This window comes from Arabidopsis lyrata (genome assembly GCF_000004255.2).
Source record: "Arabidopsis lyrata subsp. lyrata unplaced genomic scaffold ARALYscaffold_7, whole genome shotgun sequence".
Lineage (NCBI taxonomy): Eukaryota > Viridiplantae > Streptophyta > Magnoliopsida > Brassicales > Brassicaceae > Arabidopsis > Arabidopsis lyrata.
The window spans coordinates 11560687-11576257 of NW_003302549.1; the positions used below are offsets into that span (position 1 = coordinate 11560687).

General features: G+C 38.4%; 5 protein-coding genes across 9 annotated transcripts; 2 read left to right on the forward strand and 3 right to left on the reverse strand.

The window, feature by feature from the left end:
- Positions 1–35: 35 nt before the first annotated feature.
- Positions 36–1820, forward strand: LOC9304146. Of its 5 annotated transcripts, none has more exons than XR_002330555.1 (4): positions 36–283; positions 364–536; positions 1288–1414; positions 1534–1820. XR_002330555.1 is itself a non-coding variant. In XM_021018673.1 (4 exons), the coding sequence occupies exons 1-3, from the start codon at positions 135–137 to the stop codon at positions 1305–1307; spliced, it is 288 nt and encodes a 95-aa protein (XP_020874332.1). In that variant the 5' UTR covers positions 36–134; the 3' UTR covers positions 1308–1332; positions 1534–1820. The 5 variants fall into 5 exon arrangements, 3 of the variants coding, with proteins under 3 accessions (XP_020874332.1, XP_020874330.1, XP_020874331.1); XR_002330556.1 differs by having other exon boundaries at positions 364–482; XM_021018673.1 differs by having other exon boundaries at positions 364–482; positions 1288–1332.
- A 236-nt stretch (positions 1821–2056) lies between these two features.
- On the reverse strand, positions 2057–5724 carry LOC9304147 (asparagine--tRNA ligase, chloroplastic/mitochondrial). The gene is made up of 14 exons (XM_002870065.2): positions 5156–5724; positions 5001–5069; positions 4789–4899; positions 4573–4677; positions 4167–4304; positions 3947–4027; positions 3778–3855; positions 3626–3694; positions 3459–3533; positions 3268–3351; positions 3086–3172; positions 2638–2808; positions 2426–2552; positions 2057–2313 (listed from the first exon to the last, which is right to left on the reverse strand). The coding sequence occupies exons 1-14, from the start codon at positions 5546–5548 to the stop codon at positions 2198–2200; spliced, it is 1704 nt and encodes a 567-aa protein (XP_002870111.1). The 5' UTR covers positions 5549–5724; the 3' UTR covers positions 2057–2197.
- A 1398-nt stretch (positions 5725–7122) lies between these two features.
- Positions 7123–8969, forward strand: LOC9306183 (cytochrome b561 and DOMON domain-containing protein At4g17280). Its single transcript, XM_002868029.2, has 3 exons — positions 7123–7990; positions 8087–8341; positions 8428–8969. Exons 1-3 carry the CDS (start codon positions 7346–7348, stop codon positions 8728–8730), a joined length of 1203 nt encoding a protein of 400 aa, XP_002868075.2. The 5' UTR covers positions 7123–7345; the 3' UTR covers positions 8731–8969.
- LOC9304148 (putative MO25-like protein At4g17270) lies at positions 8861–11532 on the reverse strand. Its single transcript, XM_021019094.1, has 11 exons — positions 11095–11532; positions 10834–10995; positions 10637–10755; positions 10448–10522; positions 10215–10308; positions 10049–10108; positions 9863–9931; positions 9662–9760; positions 9514–9558; positions 9247–9349; positions 8861–9145 (listed from the first exon to the last, which is right to left on the reverse strand). The coding sequence occupies exons 1-11, from the start codon at positions 11221–11223 to the stop codon at positions 9069–9071; spliced, it is 1032 nt and encodes a 343-aa protein (XP_020874753.1). The 5' UTR covers positions 11224–11532; the 3' UTR covers positions 8861–9068.
- Positions 11533–12987: 1455 nt separating this feature from the next.
- Positions 12988–14594, reverse strand: LOC9306184 (L-lactate dehydrogenase B). Its single transcript, XM_002870067.2, has 2 exons — positions 13817–14594; positions 12988–13576 (listed from the first exon to the last, which is right to left on the reverse strand). The coding sequence occupies exons 1-2, from the start codon at positions 14432–14434 to the stop codon at positions 13133–13135; spliced, it is 1062 nt and encodes a 353-aa protein (XP_002870113.1). The 5' UTR covers positions 14435–14594; the 3' UTR covers positions 12988–13132.
- Between the last annotated feature and the right edge of the window lie 977 nt (positions 14595–15571).

The window sequence follows — 15571 nt, forward strand, 5'->3', positions numbered from 1 at the left end:
ACTTTGGATGATTTTGAATTGTTTGCACATTCCCAAAAGTGAAGATAAAAACCCGAAAGGAGAGATAATTGTTGTTTTTGCATAAAAACCCTTTCTTTCGATCACATGGTCGTGTTTCGTCTTCTCTGATAATAATGGCTTCTGCTTGTCGTAAGCTCTTTAACAGAGCTTCCGTCTCTTCCCTCAAATCCTCCCTCAGATCAACCACCGGATCTGCACCGGCTGCGTCATCAGCCCGATTTCGTCTTCCTTCTCAACCCTCTCGCCATTTCTCATTCTCCAGGTCTGCATCTGTGCATCTGTTTACCAATACCAATTTCATCTCCTCTGTTTCTGAAATCTCCAATGCTTCGACCTCTTTAGGTGTCCGTCGGAGCTGGGATGTGTGCAGTCGCTGTTACCGCTGCACAGCACGGTGGCGGCGGCGAGGCTGACGTCGTGTCTAAGCACAACATCAAGGAGTAGCCGAGCTCTCTCTCAGGGTACACTCTGCTGCACTTGTCCCGATCTCTAATGCTTTTCTCTTTACTTTTCTTGTGAGTTCACTCTTTTTGCTTTCCTCCTGTTTGTTTTAAACTTGGCTTTTTTTCTGCTTGCTTTTGATTTATGGCTATAGTGGTTACTTAAATTGAAGCCAAAGCGCTCCAATGTGCATAATAAGTAGCTGATCCAATTATAGATAGATCTTAGGAGCTGATTGATTGCTCATTGCTGCTATGAAACTCTCTATCTGTTTGGTACCTTTGATAGGCCTTATGACATTTCTGGCTTGAGACTAGTTTATTTGGTTAAGTGGAAACTAGAGTACTCCTCAAGTCTTTGTTTTTCCGGTGCATTAGTTGCATAATGTGCTCAGGGCTGTAAGATTATATCTTTGGGTCGTAACAAGTAGGAGACAACTTATATTGGCTGAGTGACACAGAGGAATGTTAGAGTTTTGAGTTTTAGTGTATAATTATGAGTACTTGGTTGATGTAGGCACATGATTTCACCATCACCATGTGAACCCTTGCATCTTTATCAAGTACGAACCTTTTTTCATAGCTCCAATAGTTCAATGAAATCGGGGAATTAAGGACTGGGTAACTAATGTGGGGCTGAAATCATGTAGAACTTAGAGGTTGGAAACATAGTAAACATAATGTCAAGTTGCATCACAGCTGCTCATTGTATTTCCTGCTTTTGTTTTTCGTAAGTGAATGCCGGTTTCTGCAAGTTAGCTTGTGGGCTTTGTGTATTAGAGTGTCACACAGTAACGTAGTAATCTGTAAAATGCTCTTTGTCCAGATGGAGTCGATGGCACGTGAGATGTGTTTGCAGTTTGTTTTGAAGGTGGGTTCTGTGAACAATGATCCCTGACAAGTTAGACTTGGGACAAGTTATTTTAGATGAGATTTTATTGTCTAGTTTAAAGGTAGCATTGCTTTGTTATTAAAGTATATTCATTAAGCCATTTGCATCCATCTTTTGTTTCTTCACCTCAATCAGTGCCCTAATCTAATCGTGGTGATCTTTTATGTTTTGTTGTTCTAGAGTTTGGCCTTTCAGTTCCAAGGTGACTCAAAAACCGTCATGAAGGTTAACCATGGAATGATGAAAGGGGCAGGATCTCAAAGAGTTGTTTCTTTTCTTCCCTTTGTCAAATTTAGAGAAAAGAAGTGCCTGTCATTCTTTTTGTGACAAATAAGTATCATTGATTACAAATCTCATGTACTTTGATTTATGATGAGAGAAAGTGAGAAACATTATATACAAAATGTTTTGTAAGAAGTAAAATTTATTTTGTTACCAAAATTATGCAGATTACTATTTTGTTACAATTTCACACAGTATAATACATACATCATCATCTTTTCAAACTAAACATCTCTCCACTTGACTGTGAACCATTATTAATTCAATCTACTCAAATATCCTCTATCAATATAATTTGAAGTTTATCTTATTTACAAAAGTTAAAAGTAATGAAGTACATATAAAAGTAAAATATCAATCTACATGAAACAAAATAAAAACCTAAAAAGTCAATTTTTGTGAAAGGGAGAGAGACAGAGAGTGTTACATATAAATAATATTTCTAAATATGAATCAAATAATTATTTCTTTTGAGATTTTCGTTGATGTCAAATAAATAATGGCACATAAGAGTACAAGAATTTGGAGGAAATGAAACTGTGGAGCATGGGAGAGTCGAGTATCAGAATTCAGCAGAGGCAGGTGTGCGCGGGAAAGGAATGACGTCTCTGATATTATCAATTCCGGTGACAAATTGGACCAGCCTCTCAAACCCTAGTCCAAATCCTGCATGAGGAACTACACACACGAACGCACACACAATAACAAAGACACTTACTTCATCAGCCTCCCAAAGTTTCTATCTTTTGATTCAAAGAAGAAGAAAAAGAAGAAGACACTAGAAAGAGACCTGAGCCATAGCGGCGAAGGTCAAGGTACCACCAGTAGCTCTCTTTGTTAAGTTTCAACTCATCAAGCCTCGCTTCCAAGACCTCAAGCCTTTCCTCTCTTTGGCTTCCACCTATCAGCTCTCCTATCTTTTCAGACCACAACCCATCATCATCATTCACTATCAACAACTTCTTATTATCAACAAGATTATGTATTATCTTTTTATCTTACCCGAGGCACGAGCATATCCATTGCTGCCACTGTCTTCCCATCATCGTTCTCTCGCATATAGAATGCTTTTATCTCCTTCGGATAGTCTCTTATTATCACAGGGCGACCCCCAAATGCCTCTTCTGTTATGTACCTTTCATGCTCACTCTGCAGATCCAACCCCCACTTCACCTACAACATGCAGCTCTATCAGACAACCAAAATTTGACGTTTCTACTCAAGCGACCATAAAATAATATCATTTTAGAGAACAACCTACCCCAAAGAAATGAAAATAGAATCACAGTTACTTACACAGAAAATACCAAAACACACAAACAGGTAGACTACTAGCTCAGAGGTCAAAAACAGTAGAACTTGTTTAGAAAAAGGAACTCCTATTTGAGTTTCCAATTCCAAATTGTCCAGTTCAATCTATTCCAAAGGAGAGAATAAAGCCTTTCTTTACCGGAAAATCAAATTTTCTGTTTGCTTTCAGAAGAACTTCAATGGCGTCTGTATAACCCAGCTGTAGAAACTCTTTCTCAGCTACGTCCTTTACAAGACAAATTGTAAACCGATCAATATATCAGCCAGTGCAAACTGCATAAAATTCTTTTCTGATCACATAGTGAGAATCGGAGAACATACGCTCAAGCGACGAATAATTCCTTTCTCAATCCATGTATCAAAAAACTCCATGTCTTCCTTGCAATTGTCAAGAACGTATTTTACCTATCAGAATATCAAGAGATACAATCAAATTAATTCTAGATGACATTACCAAAATTGACAAGCTCATATATCCTTTGAAGGAAATATAAAGTGAAAGAGCAACATACTACGTACTGGAGGTAGGCGGTGGCACAGGCCATGTCATCGTCCAGGTCGGCAAAAGCAAGTTCTGGTTCAATCATCTTATAAGGTAGAAAGAGAGCTCTTCAGAAAAATACACTTAGGTAAGAATTTTTGAAGTGTGAGTTTGGCTGGAGGATTTAATAATGCTGACCCAGAATTCGGCTAAGTGCCTGGACGTGTTGGAATTCTCAGCTCGAAATGTTGGACCAAATGTGTATACCTGTAATGTCATACAGATAAGGAATTCAGACACTTGCTACAAAGAAAATCTAGCTCACAATCACTCAAGTAGTGAACTATTACATCTGAGAGAGCGGTTGCATAAGTTTCTCCATTGAGTTGCCCAGAGACTGTTAAGAATGCTGGTTTCCCAAAGAAGTCCTGAGGAGTGATACAGCCATGAAATTCGTTACAGTTACAAGTTCATATGCTAACATTCTTAAGATACAAAAAATTTGGAGCTGGAACACACCTGAGACCAATCAATCAACCCTCCCTTTGTTTTCGGAATTGCATCAATGGAAGTATCGGTGTTCTCATGGGAGCTGGGAATCTAAACATTGAAGTATAGATTATGTGTAATGTTACTTTTTCTTCCATGTGGAGTTGAGAGTTGTATTTCTTGGTGAAAACAATCAAGCTGTTAATGGGTTATTACAGAATATTGAGATGTAGAGAGCTAAGGTCCTTACAAGTGTAGTGACACAGAACTGTTCTCCAGCTCCTTCACAATCTGACGCTGTGATAATTGGGCTTGCCACCCAGACAAATCCACTTTCTTGAAAGAACTTGTGTGTAGCATATGCCAGAGTATTCCTAACTCTGGCCACCTGAAACAAGATATTTTGCATATTTAAGAATATAGAATTTGGTGATTGTGACAAGGCAGTAAGTTCACAGTCAAGTATCACTAAAGTGAAGCCTGAAAGGTGAGCCGTAGAAGCAGTTTTCAACATAAACAATAGACAAACGACAGTTTCTAGTAAGAGATATGTTTCTGTGTGAGATAATACATCAAATTGCCAAGAAGGTAACAAGACTTGTCTACAGTATGGAATTTCATGACAGTATAAAAGGTAAATGAAAAAGGAAAGTTACCGCCCCAAAAGTATTGGTTCTTGGACGTAAATGAGCCTTGGTTCTCAAGAATTCCCGGCTGACCCTTTTCTTCTGGATCGGATAGGAAGAGTCACACTTTCCAACCTAGGATAAAGTGAGAGTAATAAGTGACAAAAATTCAAAGAAACATACTTTCAAATTTCAATCTCAAGGAACTAAAGTTCAGTGTCCAAAGTAGAAGAAGCGAAGACATACCACAATGATTTTCTCAACCTTAAGTTCCACCTTTTGCTTTGTTCCCTGGCTAGCCACAATAGTACCTTGTACAGATACGGATGCTCCAGTCAAGATCGAACCAGATTCTACCTATTATTCCGCCCACAGGAAACATGTCTAAGGTTTATTTATAAATTCAAGTAGTTAAGGCTCCTAAGTCCTAATCATTGATCTCAGGTCACAGTGATTACCTGATCATACCCCTCTGCATCCGAATTCATCACACATTGCAAATTCGATAAGCATGAACCATCATTTATCTTCAAACAAGAACAAAAATGAAAACCATAACTTTGTCAGCAATCAATCAAGAGACTGTTAAAGATGAACAGAGATTGAGAATTACCTCAATGAATGTGACACTGCTCTGAGATCGAAGTGTACGGACCCAACCCATAATGTTAAGACTCTGCCCAACGCGACCGAGCCCTTCGTCTGCTCCTCCTTTCACTTCCGCGATCTTCAACTTCTTCCTGAATTCTCCAACTTTACTTCCAAATCGCTTCTCAAAGTTATCAACTTTATTTCCCTCCCCAGAGCCGAGAGATTCGGAAACAGCTGTGCAAAAGCATCTCCGGCGAGAATTGGTCGGAAAAGCATCAATAAGCGGGAGAACTCGGTGGCGTGGAGGGCGGAAGAGAGAATAAGAAGGATTAGAAATGGAGAAGAATGATAAGAAGCGGAGAGTAGAGTATGGAGTTAGACGGAGAGACGTCGCCGGCAGAAACGCGGCCGCCATTGTAGTCGTCGATCTTTTTTCACTGTTTGGTTTGAGATTGCGCGAACCCAACCCACTCTCTTCATATGGAACATTCGCCCGACCCGATTTAGTATTAACCCGCCCCGTAAACTTTTAGCTAAATAAGCCCAATTATAGACCAGAGGCCCATCACGTACAAATGTTTGCAATTATATGAATCCCATTAATGAAATTTACTGTTTTTTAGTTCAGACTTCAGACTAGTTATGATGGGTTGAGAACAATCACATGACATCTATTGATCTATATGCCCACAATATCACACCATCGATAAGGTAGTGAGAATTAAAATTATTTAGACCATGTTTTCAAGAAACTGTGTCAAATGAATTATTCGGTAAGAAGCAAAAACCTTGAGATCAATTTAACGAAGCGACTAATTCAACAAGTAATCGATACTTGGAAATGCATTAAGAAAGCATAATTTATGTTTCTTTTATTCAATTGTATCCAAGAGTTTCTTTTAAAGTTTGAGAGTAGAGAGCATAAGTCATCACCAAACAATGTGTCTTTTAGTAATTGTCGTGTGTCAAATTCGAGCATAAGTGTATGGAGACATAAGTATATTAGTATTAAATGCATATTATTATTGCAATAGTTGTGGGCTGTTACATGGATTATTTTACATAAGATGTGGACTATACTCAAAAAATCGTCAAGATGGCCGAGTTGGTCTAAGGCGCCAGTTTCAAATCCCACTCTTGACAAATATTTATATCTTTCTTTTTTTCTTAGGAATTTTTCTATCAAATGGTATTATTGTTGATGACACTAAAAAAAAACATGAAAGGATATTCAATCGGTAATAACAGATTTATAAGTTAATAAGAAATGTAAATTAATAAAGATTTTATACTCATGTAACTAAATTAATCGAAGTGTTGAGGCTGGAGGTTGAGGTGGAGGGTCACACAAAAATGAACAGAGGCTTGAGGTTCAAGCACTCAGATGCATTGACTAATGTCAACAATCTTTAGTTGACAGGTGGAAGTTAATGGGATCCACAGCCACATGGAGGTAGTTGAGATATTGACCTAAAGTACACTACTAAAACTCTAAAACACACAACCCCAACCACTTGGCATCGGATCTCTCACAGACCGGTGCAGTTGCTCACCTGCATTCACTTCTCATTGTCCTTTCGTTTTGTTATTATTATACACATCTATCTATCAATGGTTCCATATACTATTAGTGTAAGTAAAAGACAATACAATAAAACCAAACAAAGTAAGCTCTAAATATCAATGATTTTACTTTTAGGTTGAAGATGCTACCCAATAGTAGTTGTATATAGAGAGAGAGAGTGAAGTTGGTAGATACAAAGGCAGGCGAGACAGGTGTGAACCGGTTGTTGTTGACCCTTAATTACCATTATTATTAACCCATTAATTATATCCTCTGTAAACAAGTTTTGTTCCTCATTATTTTTACCTAAATAACTGTGATTAAGTCAACGAGCATTATTGTTGCATTTCTTGTGTAATGAGCCATTGTTTTTAATGTTGTATGGATCACACACTTATGCAGCTAATGGAGTAATAAATAAAACATTTCTTCACACTAGACCCAAAAAAAAAACAGCAAATTAGCAAGCTAAGCATAATTTGATCATAAAAGAAAAGAGAAAAGTTATGATCTCAATTAGACAGCTTAACCAACAAAGCTAACCCCACTTTCCTCTTCATATTTAATCTCACTTTTTCTCCTTCTTCTTTCTTCAACTATCTCCTTCTCTTACATCTGAGTCTTTTTTTCTTACAAACCCTCTTGTCTATGGTGTCAATGATGAAGTTCTTGAATCAAATCCTCTGTCTCTCGCTTGTCCTTTCCATATCCATGAGTAGTACTCTTTCCTTTGCTCAGACATGTTCTAACTACAAGTTCTCAAGCAACAATGTCTTTGACTCCTGCAACGACCTCCCTTTTCTTGATTCTTTCCTCCATTACACTTACGAGTCTTCCACCGGGAGCCTCCACATCGCTTATCGCCACACTAAGCTCACCTCTGGCAAATGGGTTGCTTGGGCCGTGAACCCAACGTCTACGGGAATGGTGGGAGCTCAAGCCATCGTGGCTTATCCACAAACAGATGGTACTGTCAGGGTTTACACATCTCCCATCAGAAGCTACCAGACGAGCCTACAAGAGGGTGATCTCAGTTTCAACGTCTCTGGGTTGTCTGCAACTTATGAGAACAATGAGATTGTTGTGCTGGCAAGTCTGAAGCTTTCACAGGATCTTGGGAATGGTGGAACCATTAACACAGTGTGGCAAGATGGGTCAATGTCTGGGAACAGCCTTCTGCCTCATCCAACTTCTGGCAACAATGTTCGATCCCTGTCCACTCTCAATCTGGTCTCCGGTGTTTCAGCAGCTGCTGGAGGAGCTGGAGGAAGTTCCAAGCTTCGAAAACGCAACGTGAGTTGATTCTTCTGTGGACACATCTCTTTTTCCTAATTTTTTATTTGGTCCCAACAGAGAATAATGATTGGTTTTGGTAACATTGGTGGACAGATTCATGGAATTTTGAACGGAGTGAGCTGGGGAATCATGATGCCAATAGGGGCAATCATTGCTCGATACTTGAGAGTAGCCAAATCAGCAGACCCTGCTTGGTTCTACATTCACGTTTTCTGCCAGGCTTCTGCTTACATCATCGGTGTTGCCGGATGGGCCACAGGTCTCAAACTCGGTGGCGACTCTCCAGGAATTCAGTATAGCACCCACCGTGCTATCGGGATCGCTCTCTTCTCTCTAGCGACAGTTCAGGTACATTACACACTTCACATCAAAAGGAAAACCAGTAAAATATATAGCTTTCTAAACCGGTTAATCGCTTGTTTTGCAAACATCAGGTGTTTGCGATGTTTCTGAGGCCAAAACCAGAGCACAAGCATAGGCTCTACTGGAACATTTACCACCATACGATCGGCTACACTATAATCATCCTAGGGGTGGTTAACGTTTTCAAAGGGCTAGGCATATTGAGTCCCAAGAAGCAGTGGAAAAATGCTTACATTGGTATCATTGTTGCTCTCGCCATTGTGGCCACCGTACTCGAAGCCTTCACTTGGTATGTAGTCATTAAGAGAAGGAAACTGGAGGCCAAAACGGCTCAGCATGGAGCATCCAACGGCTCTCGGTCACAGTATGCTTAAGATTAGCAATAGACTTGCTTCTTTTTCTCTTTGTGCATAGAGAGAGTGTTATTTTTTCTGCTTATCTATCCATTTTCAATAGGTTTCATGTCGGGTGCCCACATGCATTTATGATTTTTTACATTCAGGATGTAGTAATTATAATGCCATTTTATTTGATCGACACTAAAGGAGTGTGTACATGTGAATTCATATGAACTAAAAAATCCAGACCAGTCAATTAGTCGCTGAGAGAGAAAGAGAAACAGTACCTAATAAATAACAACAATCTTTGATGGTCCAAAAAGGTCTTTCAAAGATTAAACAGAAAGCATGAGCTTTTGTGTATATGTGCATGCTCAAGCAAGCTCTCGCAGCTTAAGGCTTGCAATCTCTCTCACAACCTGAGCTTTGTCTGCTTCAAACCTCTCGTCCTCTGCCACAAAACAGATATGAATCATACTTGAAATTAGTTTTAAGGTGAGAATCAGATCCATTCTCTGGTGATACAAGAGCCTCATAACACAAGTCCCATACCTTTGTCCGGCTTGATATCAGCCAACAATCTCAGAAGCTTGTTTCTGTTTGCCACCAGAATGTTGGCGATGTCTGAAGGCTTGTTTTGGTTTGCTACAAACAACTGCACAGAAACAACAGTATCAGTGAACTTTTGTGTTATCAAAAATCGGACTACAATCACATAAAGACGGAAATATTTCAAAATCCAATTGCCAAAGTGTCCGACTGATGATTATGTTTAACTGGGTAAATTTACTCCATGTCTTTAGAGTACAAGAAAGATACCTTGAAAACATGGAAAGCTTCTATCTGAATAGTCTTGCTTGATTCCTGCAAGAGAGTTTTACATCCACAGGTTTCAGTTTATTTCCATAATTAACTCTGTCTGGCTCTTAAGAATAAATCATATGGGGTATCGGATAAAGCATCATACTCTGAGAAGATTCATCAGAATCCTCAAGTTATCCATCGAGCTCACATACTTCGTCATCACAGCCGAATTTGACCGATCCAATAATATATCGCCCAACAACTGTAAAATTTTACACACTACAATCCATCAGAATGCTCTGTCACTGATATCTTTTTCGTGATTAACCATTTGTGATATCATCACTAGTACAAGTTACCCTACCTTAATAGCTTGCCGTCTGGTAATATAATTAGTTGATTCAAGAAGCTTTGAGTTGTAGTCTGAAAAAAACTGTAAATCAAAACAGCTGAGAGTCATACCAGATTGGTTCTGCACTGTCAGAGATGATACATGTACGTTTTCTCTCAAGCAAAATTTTATGATTTGGTACATTGTAAGAGAACTTACCCAGTCTTCATTCTTAATGAGAAACTCAGCAACTGTAGACTTGTGCCTTGTCAGAAGTTCCTGCAAGAAAATAATCACGGAACTGGAGTTATGATGGCGTGTTTTAGAGAAATACTCAGATCGTGATTGTAAGGGAACTCCAAATATGTTGCCAGTGTTCCCAAACCTTAAAAGTTGCAGCAGCATCAGCAGCAATGTCGAAATTGGGAAGCTGTATGTAGTAAAAAAACTTCTTCACGTGCTGCGAGTCCAAAACATATCTGAATCATAAAGAGAAGCAATTTTCATTACACGACTAAAAAACCACTAGTAAACTGCTTCTACTACATATAAATCCGGTAGAAGATTGTCTCTTTATGGATAAAACATATAGATATAGAAAATATAAAATTTGCTCACTTTGCAACAATCTGATGGCGGATGCACTCTCTAAACATAGTACCATAGTGTAACGCCATATCAGTGTTTTCGAACCTGAGAGAGATTATAGAAACCCATATGAATGATAAAACAAACCCCATGATTAAGATCTTAATTCGGAAGCCATTAACGAAATGCATAATGCAATATATCATCTCCTAAGCTCACCCATCGACTAGAAAATCCATAAGATCAATGTTGGATTCAAGATAATCAGCAGCAATAAGACGTGAATTGACTTGTTGCCTCTGAAGATTTGCAACAACTTGTGTAGCATCTTTCCTGGCCTAAACAAAATTAACAATTCCTTTATTGAACAGTTGCAGGAGAAATCTTTGGATTTGAATCATGAGAGGAGATGTTACCTCCAAGTTCAAATTAGGAAGAGAAGTGAGCAAGCGGCGAAGAGTATCAGCCTTAAAGAACTCCTGAGTCAACTGAGCACAAGCTTCAGAAACAGGCTCAGCCTCACTGTTTCCATAGAGAATTAACTTCAAATCTCGTATGCTCTTGCTTAGTTCCACCAGCTACAAGCAATTATCAGATAATCAAACCTCAGGATTCAATCAATTGAATCAGATCAGAAAGTTTTCAGATTTCAGATTTGAGGGAAGTAAAGGAAAAACCTTTTCCTCGCGTTTGGACTCTCGAAGGTCAGGGAAAGAGTTGGATCGATCGGCATAGAGGAGGAGATCGCGAGTCTGTCGAACAATATCAGCGGGAGTCCGCGGTTTGGATTTGAAAAGACCTCTCATGTCCGCCGAGTCTCCACCGGAACAACCAGAAGCGGAGACTAATCTTCGGGTGGAATCAGCAGTACCACCTTCTTTTGACGCGCACGATCCTATCGTAGTTTATGTTGTGTGATTGATTCTCTCTAGACCTAAAGCTCTCTCTCTCTCTTAGGGTCTCACTATGCTTTAATCTCTTGTTCCCTCGCGTTCTCCGTTTTGAGATTTTCAGATAGAGCGAGAGATCTCTTTGCTTATTTGGTTTGATTGTCAAACATTTTACTATACGAGTCCTGGCCTTCTTTTTAGGTTGGTGGGGTTCAATGCTCATAGCCTCCTGGCCCTCCTCATAAGTAATAATGGTCACACCCACACCAAGCTGTTAAGTTACTCCTAACAATTATAAGAAAGATAACCTCATCACAATAATCTGGAACTTGATGATTTTACGAATTTCTTTCATGAAAAAAAAACAATTTATTTCTATTTCTCGATGTATTAATGTTTGTGCGGACAACCTTGCAAAAGACGCAATATCACGAAAAAAGGGCAATTTCGCGCCAAAATCATTGTTGGTATTCATGATGTTAGCTTGTTAGGAACTTTAAAACTTCTTTCCATTTTTTTTTCTATCATCATTTTTCTCTATATATTAATGTTTGTGCCGATTGCCTTGCAATTAACGCAATAACGCGATAATGCAATTTCGCGCCAAAAGTCATCGGAATTCATGATGTTAGATTATTAGGAACTTAAAATCCTCTTTCCTTTTTTCTTCTATTCCTCCTATTTCTCGATATATTAATGTTTGTCCCGATTACCTTGCAATAGGCGCAATAACACGCAAAGAGGGCATTTTCGCGCCAAAATCCTCTTCGGTACTTAGGTGATATTAGGAACTTAAAACCTCTTTCCATTTCTTTTTCTATTCATCATATCTCTTGTATTAGTGTTTGTGTGAATTGCCTTGCTAGCCATATAGCAAGAGGAATGATATTTTTCCTCGTAAGGAAGGCTTTTCGCGACATTTAAATGAATAGAATATGGCATTTTCGTGGCAAAAGAATAACCTGAAAAGCCAAAAATCAGAGGATTGATATCTTAACTTTGTATCATTCTGAATTTGACACACATAATCATTTTCACATTACTGGTAACTGCATTAGACCATCTGCATTGGGGGATCACCCCTCTGATCTAAGCATTATTTAAATCCAAAAAAATGGGTCAATGGGCTTAAGATCAGGAACTGGGCTCTTGACCTGGATCTGTTCTTGTGGGTGTTGCGGGGTGACGTGGCATTTGGGCATTGGTTGGAATATTCAACATATTTGGAATAAATTTGGATAATAAACTATGTATTAATTAGATAAAATGTTTTTGTGCTTTTATTAAGTAATATGTTTGTTTGTTTATTGTTATTTATATTTTTAATGTTTTTTTCATAAATATTTAGTATTGTATTTTCACTTTTATTTTCAGTTTTTCATAAATTTGGCATTTGCAATTTATATGTTATTTTTAAATGTTTTAATAATTGTAAAATCTTAATTTAATTTAAATTATTATATTATTAAGTCTTAAGATGTGTGTGTTCTCCCACTAATCAACTTCTAAACAAAAGATCTAAACACATGATCTTACATTATTTTAACATTATATTCTCTATAAGAACACCCTCACATGATCCCCCATTAATGATGCCCTTACACAGTCACTGAAGCCTCATATTGTCAACCGTGTCGACTGATCTAACTCACACTCAAGTGTGTTGTGACCAACACCCTATTTCAAAAGAGAACTCAAAGTTGGGATTATTCTGCATGAACAACATTTACATAACATATAGAGATCAACATTGACACAATCACCCGTGGGGTAATGATCATAACAAAACAATAGTTATAAGATTGAAGCATATAGATGTGGATTTTCAAAGTCCCAATTGGCTCTGCATCTCCAATATAGTCTTTGCCGACTTCTGCAGCTTCTCAGACTCTTCATCAGTCATATGAACATTGGTCACAGCAACCACACCATTCCGTCCAAGCAAAGCCGGGAGACTGAGGAAGACATCACCGCCATCAACACCATAAAAGCCACGAGCAAGGACCGTGACAGGGTGGATCTTGCGCTGGTCACGAAGAATGGTGCGAGCCAGATTAGCAACTGAGTACCCAATGGCCCAAGAAGTGTAACCCTTGAGTCCAATCACTTCATAGGCGCTGCCAACTACAGCTTGGTGGATGTCCTCAAGAGTTTGTTTCTCGTAAGCTATCTGTTGCTTCTCCAGAAAGCTTAGGACAGGAATGCCTCCAACACTTATGCTCGACCACAATGCCACTGAGCTGTCTCCATGCTCTCCCACGATATATGCCTGCAACAACCAAACAAACAAAACCCACTTTTACTCTCCAATTGATCTTCTCAACAATACATTATCATCATCGGAGCTATTATCATCTGATCACTCTTTAATTGCAGTATTAAACCACTAAAGCATATATTTTTATCATACTAAACCATAAAAGCCATCTAGTCACTCCTTAATCGCAGTATTTAACCAAAACAAAAGCACAGCTTTATCACAAAATCCCTGATTTTGGTTGGAACTGACCTGTACATCCTGAGCATTAACATCGAGATGATCTGCGATTAAGAACCGGAACCGAGAGGAATCGAGATTAGTACCAGATCCAAGAACTCGATTCACCGGAAAACCAGAGAGTTTCCAAGCAACGTAAGTCAAAACATCGACAGGATTAGAAACAATAATCAAGATAGAATCAGGAGAAGCTTTAGCGAGTGGAGGAATGATGTGGCGGAAGAGAGCGACGTTCCTCTGAAGCAAATTGAGTCTAGACTCGCCTGGATTCTGTCTAGCACCAGCAGTGACGATACAAAGATCAGATCCAGCGGTGACTTCGTAATCAACGGAAGCGGTGATTTTGGTTCGAGGGAGGAAAGCAGCGGCGTGTTGGAGATCGAGCATTTCGCCACGAAGCTTATCAGGCTTAGCGTCGACGAGAGCGATATCGTCGGCGAGATCTTGAGTAAGGATGGTTTGAGCGATGGCCATTCCGACGTTACCGACTCCGACGACGGAGACTTTGGTACGTCGGTTTGAAGGGAGAGGAGGATCGGAGTTGTGGATCGGTTTGAAAAAGGCGCTGGTTAGATCTAGACCACTTGGACCCAAGTCCTTCAACGATGAAGTCGATGCGTTTTTCTCCATTGCAGATCAATTTTTAGGGATTTGATTTGATTTGATGATTCTTCTGTTTCTTTCTTCTTCTTCGAATTTGACCGTGTGACCGTGTGAGTGGGAAGTGTATTTAAAGGAGAAATGACGAACATCACTGCATCACTTTTTTTGGTCTTTACATGTTTGTCCTTTGATTTTTAAAATTTAAAATGTATTATTAAAATTAAAAATTGTTTGACATTTGAACCTTTTGATTTGTACTTTTAATTGACAAATGATTCGATGCGAATTTAAATTAGTTTTTTGGTCGGAAACAGGAGGCAGCACACTGTTTTATCATTTTTTGTCCCTCAAGATGGTTTTACCATATAGCAATAATAAGAATTGGAAAAAATATTATTAGGATGTAATAAAATATATAGTGAATTTTTGTTGATTTACCAAATTAATACTCAACTTTCATTGACCATACCATTTTAATCACTGTCTTTAAATCGTAAAACGGAATAATTTAACGGGATTAAATTTCGTTAACAGAAAAATCTTGCGATCAAAACTCATTCCACACACAAATATTCCAATCTGAAGAAAAAAAAAGTTTATGAAATTTGACTTTTGAATAATCGGTTAAATCTATACGATGTCGTATTCGTTAGCTTAATAACCCCAAATCGATAAAAAAAAATCTTCAAATCGATTACAAAATAATTTGATTTAGGATTGATATCGATATTTTTTTAAGGTTAGAGATTTTGTAATTATTAATTGACATTTGAATCTTTGATTTGTACTTTAAATTTAAATTAGTTTTTTTCTGGTCGGAAACAGGAAGCAATACACTGTTTTATCATTTGTTTTCCCTCAAGGTGGTTTTACCATTTAGCAATAATAAGAAATCCTCAAACTTCAACAATGCTTTAAAAATAATACTCCACAAATCAAAAGCAGTCTGTTGACAACTTGGGTTGGTGTAGAGACTTGTTATTGCAAATATCCGGAAGAAAGATCAATGTTTTGGAAGAGTAGTTTTGCCTTGTCAACAAAGCAAAGTTGACGACTTCGTTAGTTTGACTTCTGCATCAACCGACAAAGGAAGCTTATTATTGCTAAACGGGGTTTTAATGATCATGAACAAAAAGGTACTCAACTCTTTAAACTTGGCATCAA

Excerpts from the sequence above, each read along its gene's own strand:
- LOC9304146 (XM_021018671.1), top strand. The coding sequence starts at position 135 with ATGGCTTCTGCTTGTCGTAAGCTCTTTAACAGAGCTTCCGTCTCTTCC. Across the intron at positions 284-363 it reads CGCCATTTCTCATTCTCCAG|GTGTCCGTCGGAGCTGGGAT; the intron begins GTCTGCATCTGT and ends CGACCTCTTTAG.
- LOC9306184 (XM_002870067.2), bottom strand. The coding sequence starts at position 14,434 with ATGGAGAAAAACGCATCGACTTCATCGTTGAAGGACTTGGGTCCAAGT. Across the intron at positions 13,577-13,816 it reads TTAATGCTCAGGATGTACAG|GCATATATCGTGGGAGAGCA; the intron begins GTCAGTTCCAAC and ends TGGTTGTTGCAG.
- LOC9304147 (XM_002870065.2), bottom strand. The coding sequence starts at position 5,548 with ATGGCGGCCGCGTTTCTGCCGGCGACGTCTCTCCGTCTAACTCCATAC. Across the intron at positions 3,534-3,625 it reads GGCACTTAGCCGAATTCTGG|ATGATTGAACCAGAACTTGC; the intron begins GTCAGCATTATT and ends CTACCTTATAAG. Across the intron at positions 2,553-2,637 it reads TGGATATGCTCGTGCCTCGG|ATAGGAGAGCTGATAGGTGG; the intron begins GTAAGATAAAAA and ends TGGTCTGAAAAG.
- LOC9306183 (XM_002868029.2), top strand. The coding sequence starts at position 7,346 with ATGGTGTCAATGATGAAGTTCTTGAATCAAATCCTCTGTCTCTCGCTT. Across the intron at positions 7,991-8,086 it reads CCAAGCTTCGAAAACGCAAC|ATTCATGGAATTTTGAACGG; the intron begins GTGAGTTGATTC and ends ATTGGTGGACAG. Across the intron at positions 8,342-8,427 it reads TCTCTCTAGCGACAGTTCAG|GTGTTTGCGATGTTTCTGAG; the intron begins GTACATTACACA and ends TGCAAACATCAG.
- LOC9304148 (XM_021019094.1), bottom strand. The coding sequence starts at position 11,223 with ATGAGAGGTCTTTTCAAATCCAAACCGCGGACTCCCGCTGATATTGTT. Across the intron at positions 10,309-10,447 it reads CGCCATCAGATTGTTGCAAA|ATATGTTTTGGACTCGCAGC; the intron begins GTGAGCAAATTT and ends TTTATGATTCAG. Across the intron at positions 9,350-9,513 it reads AAGCTTTCCATGTTTTCAAG|TTGTTTGTAGCAAACCAAAA; the intron begins GTATCTTTCTTG and ends GTTTCTGTGCAG.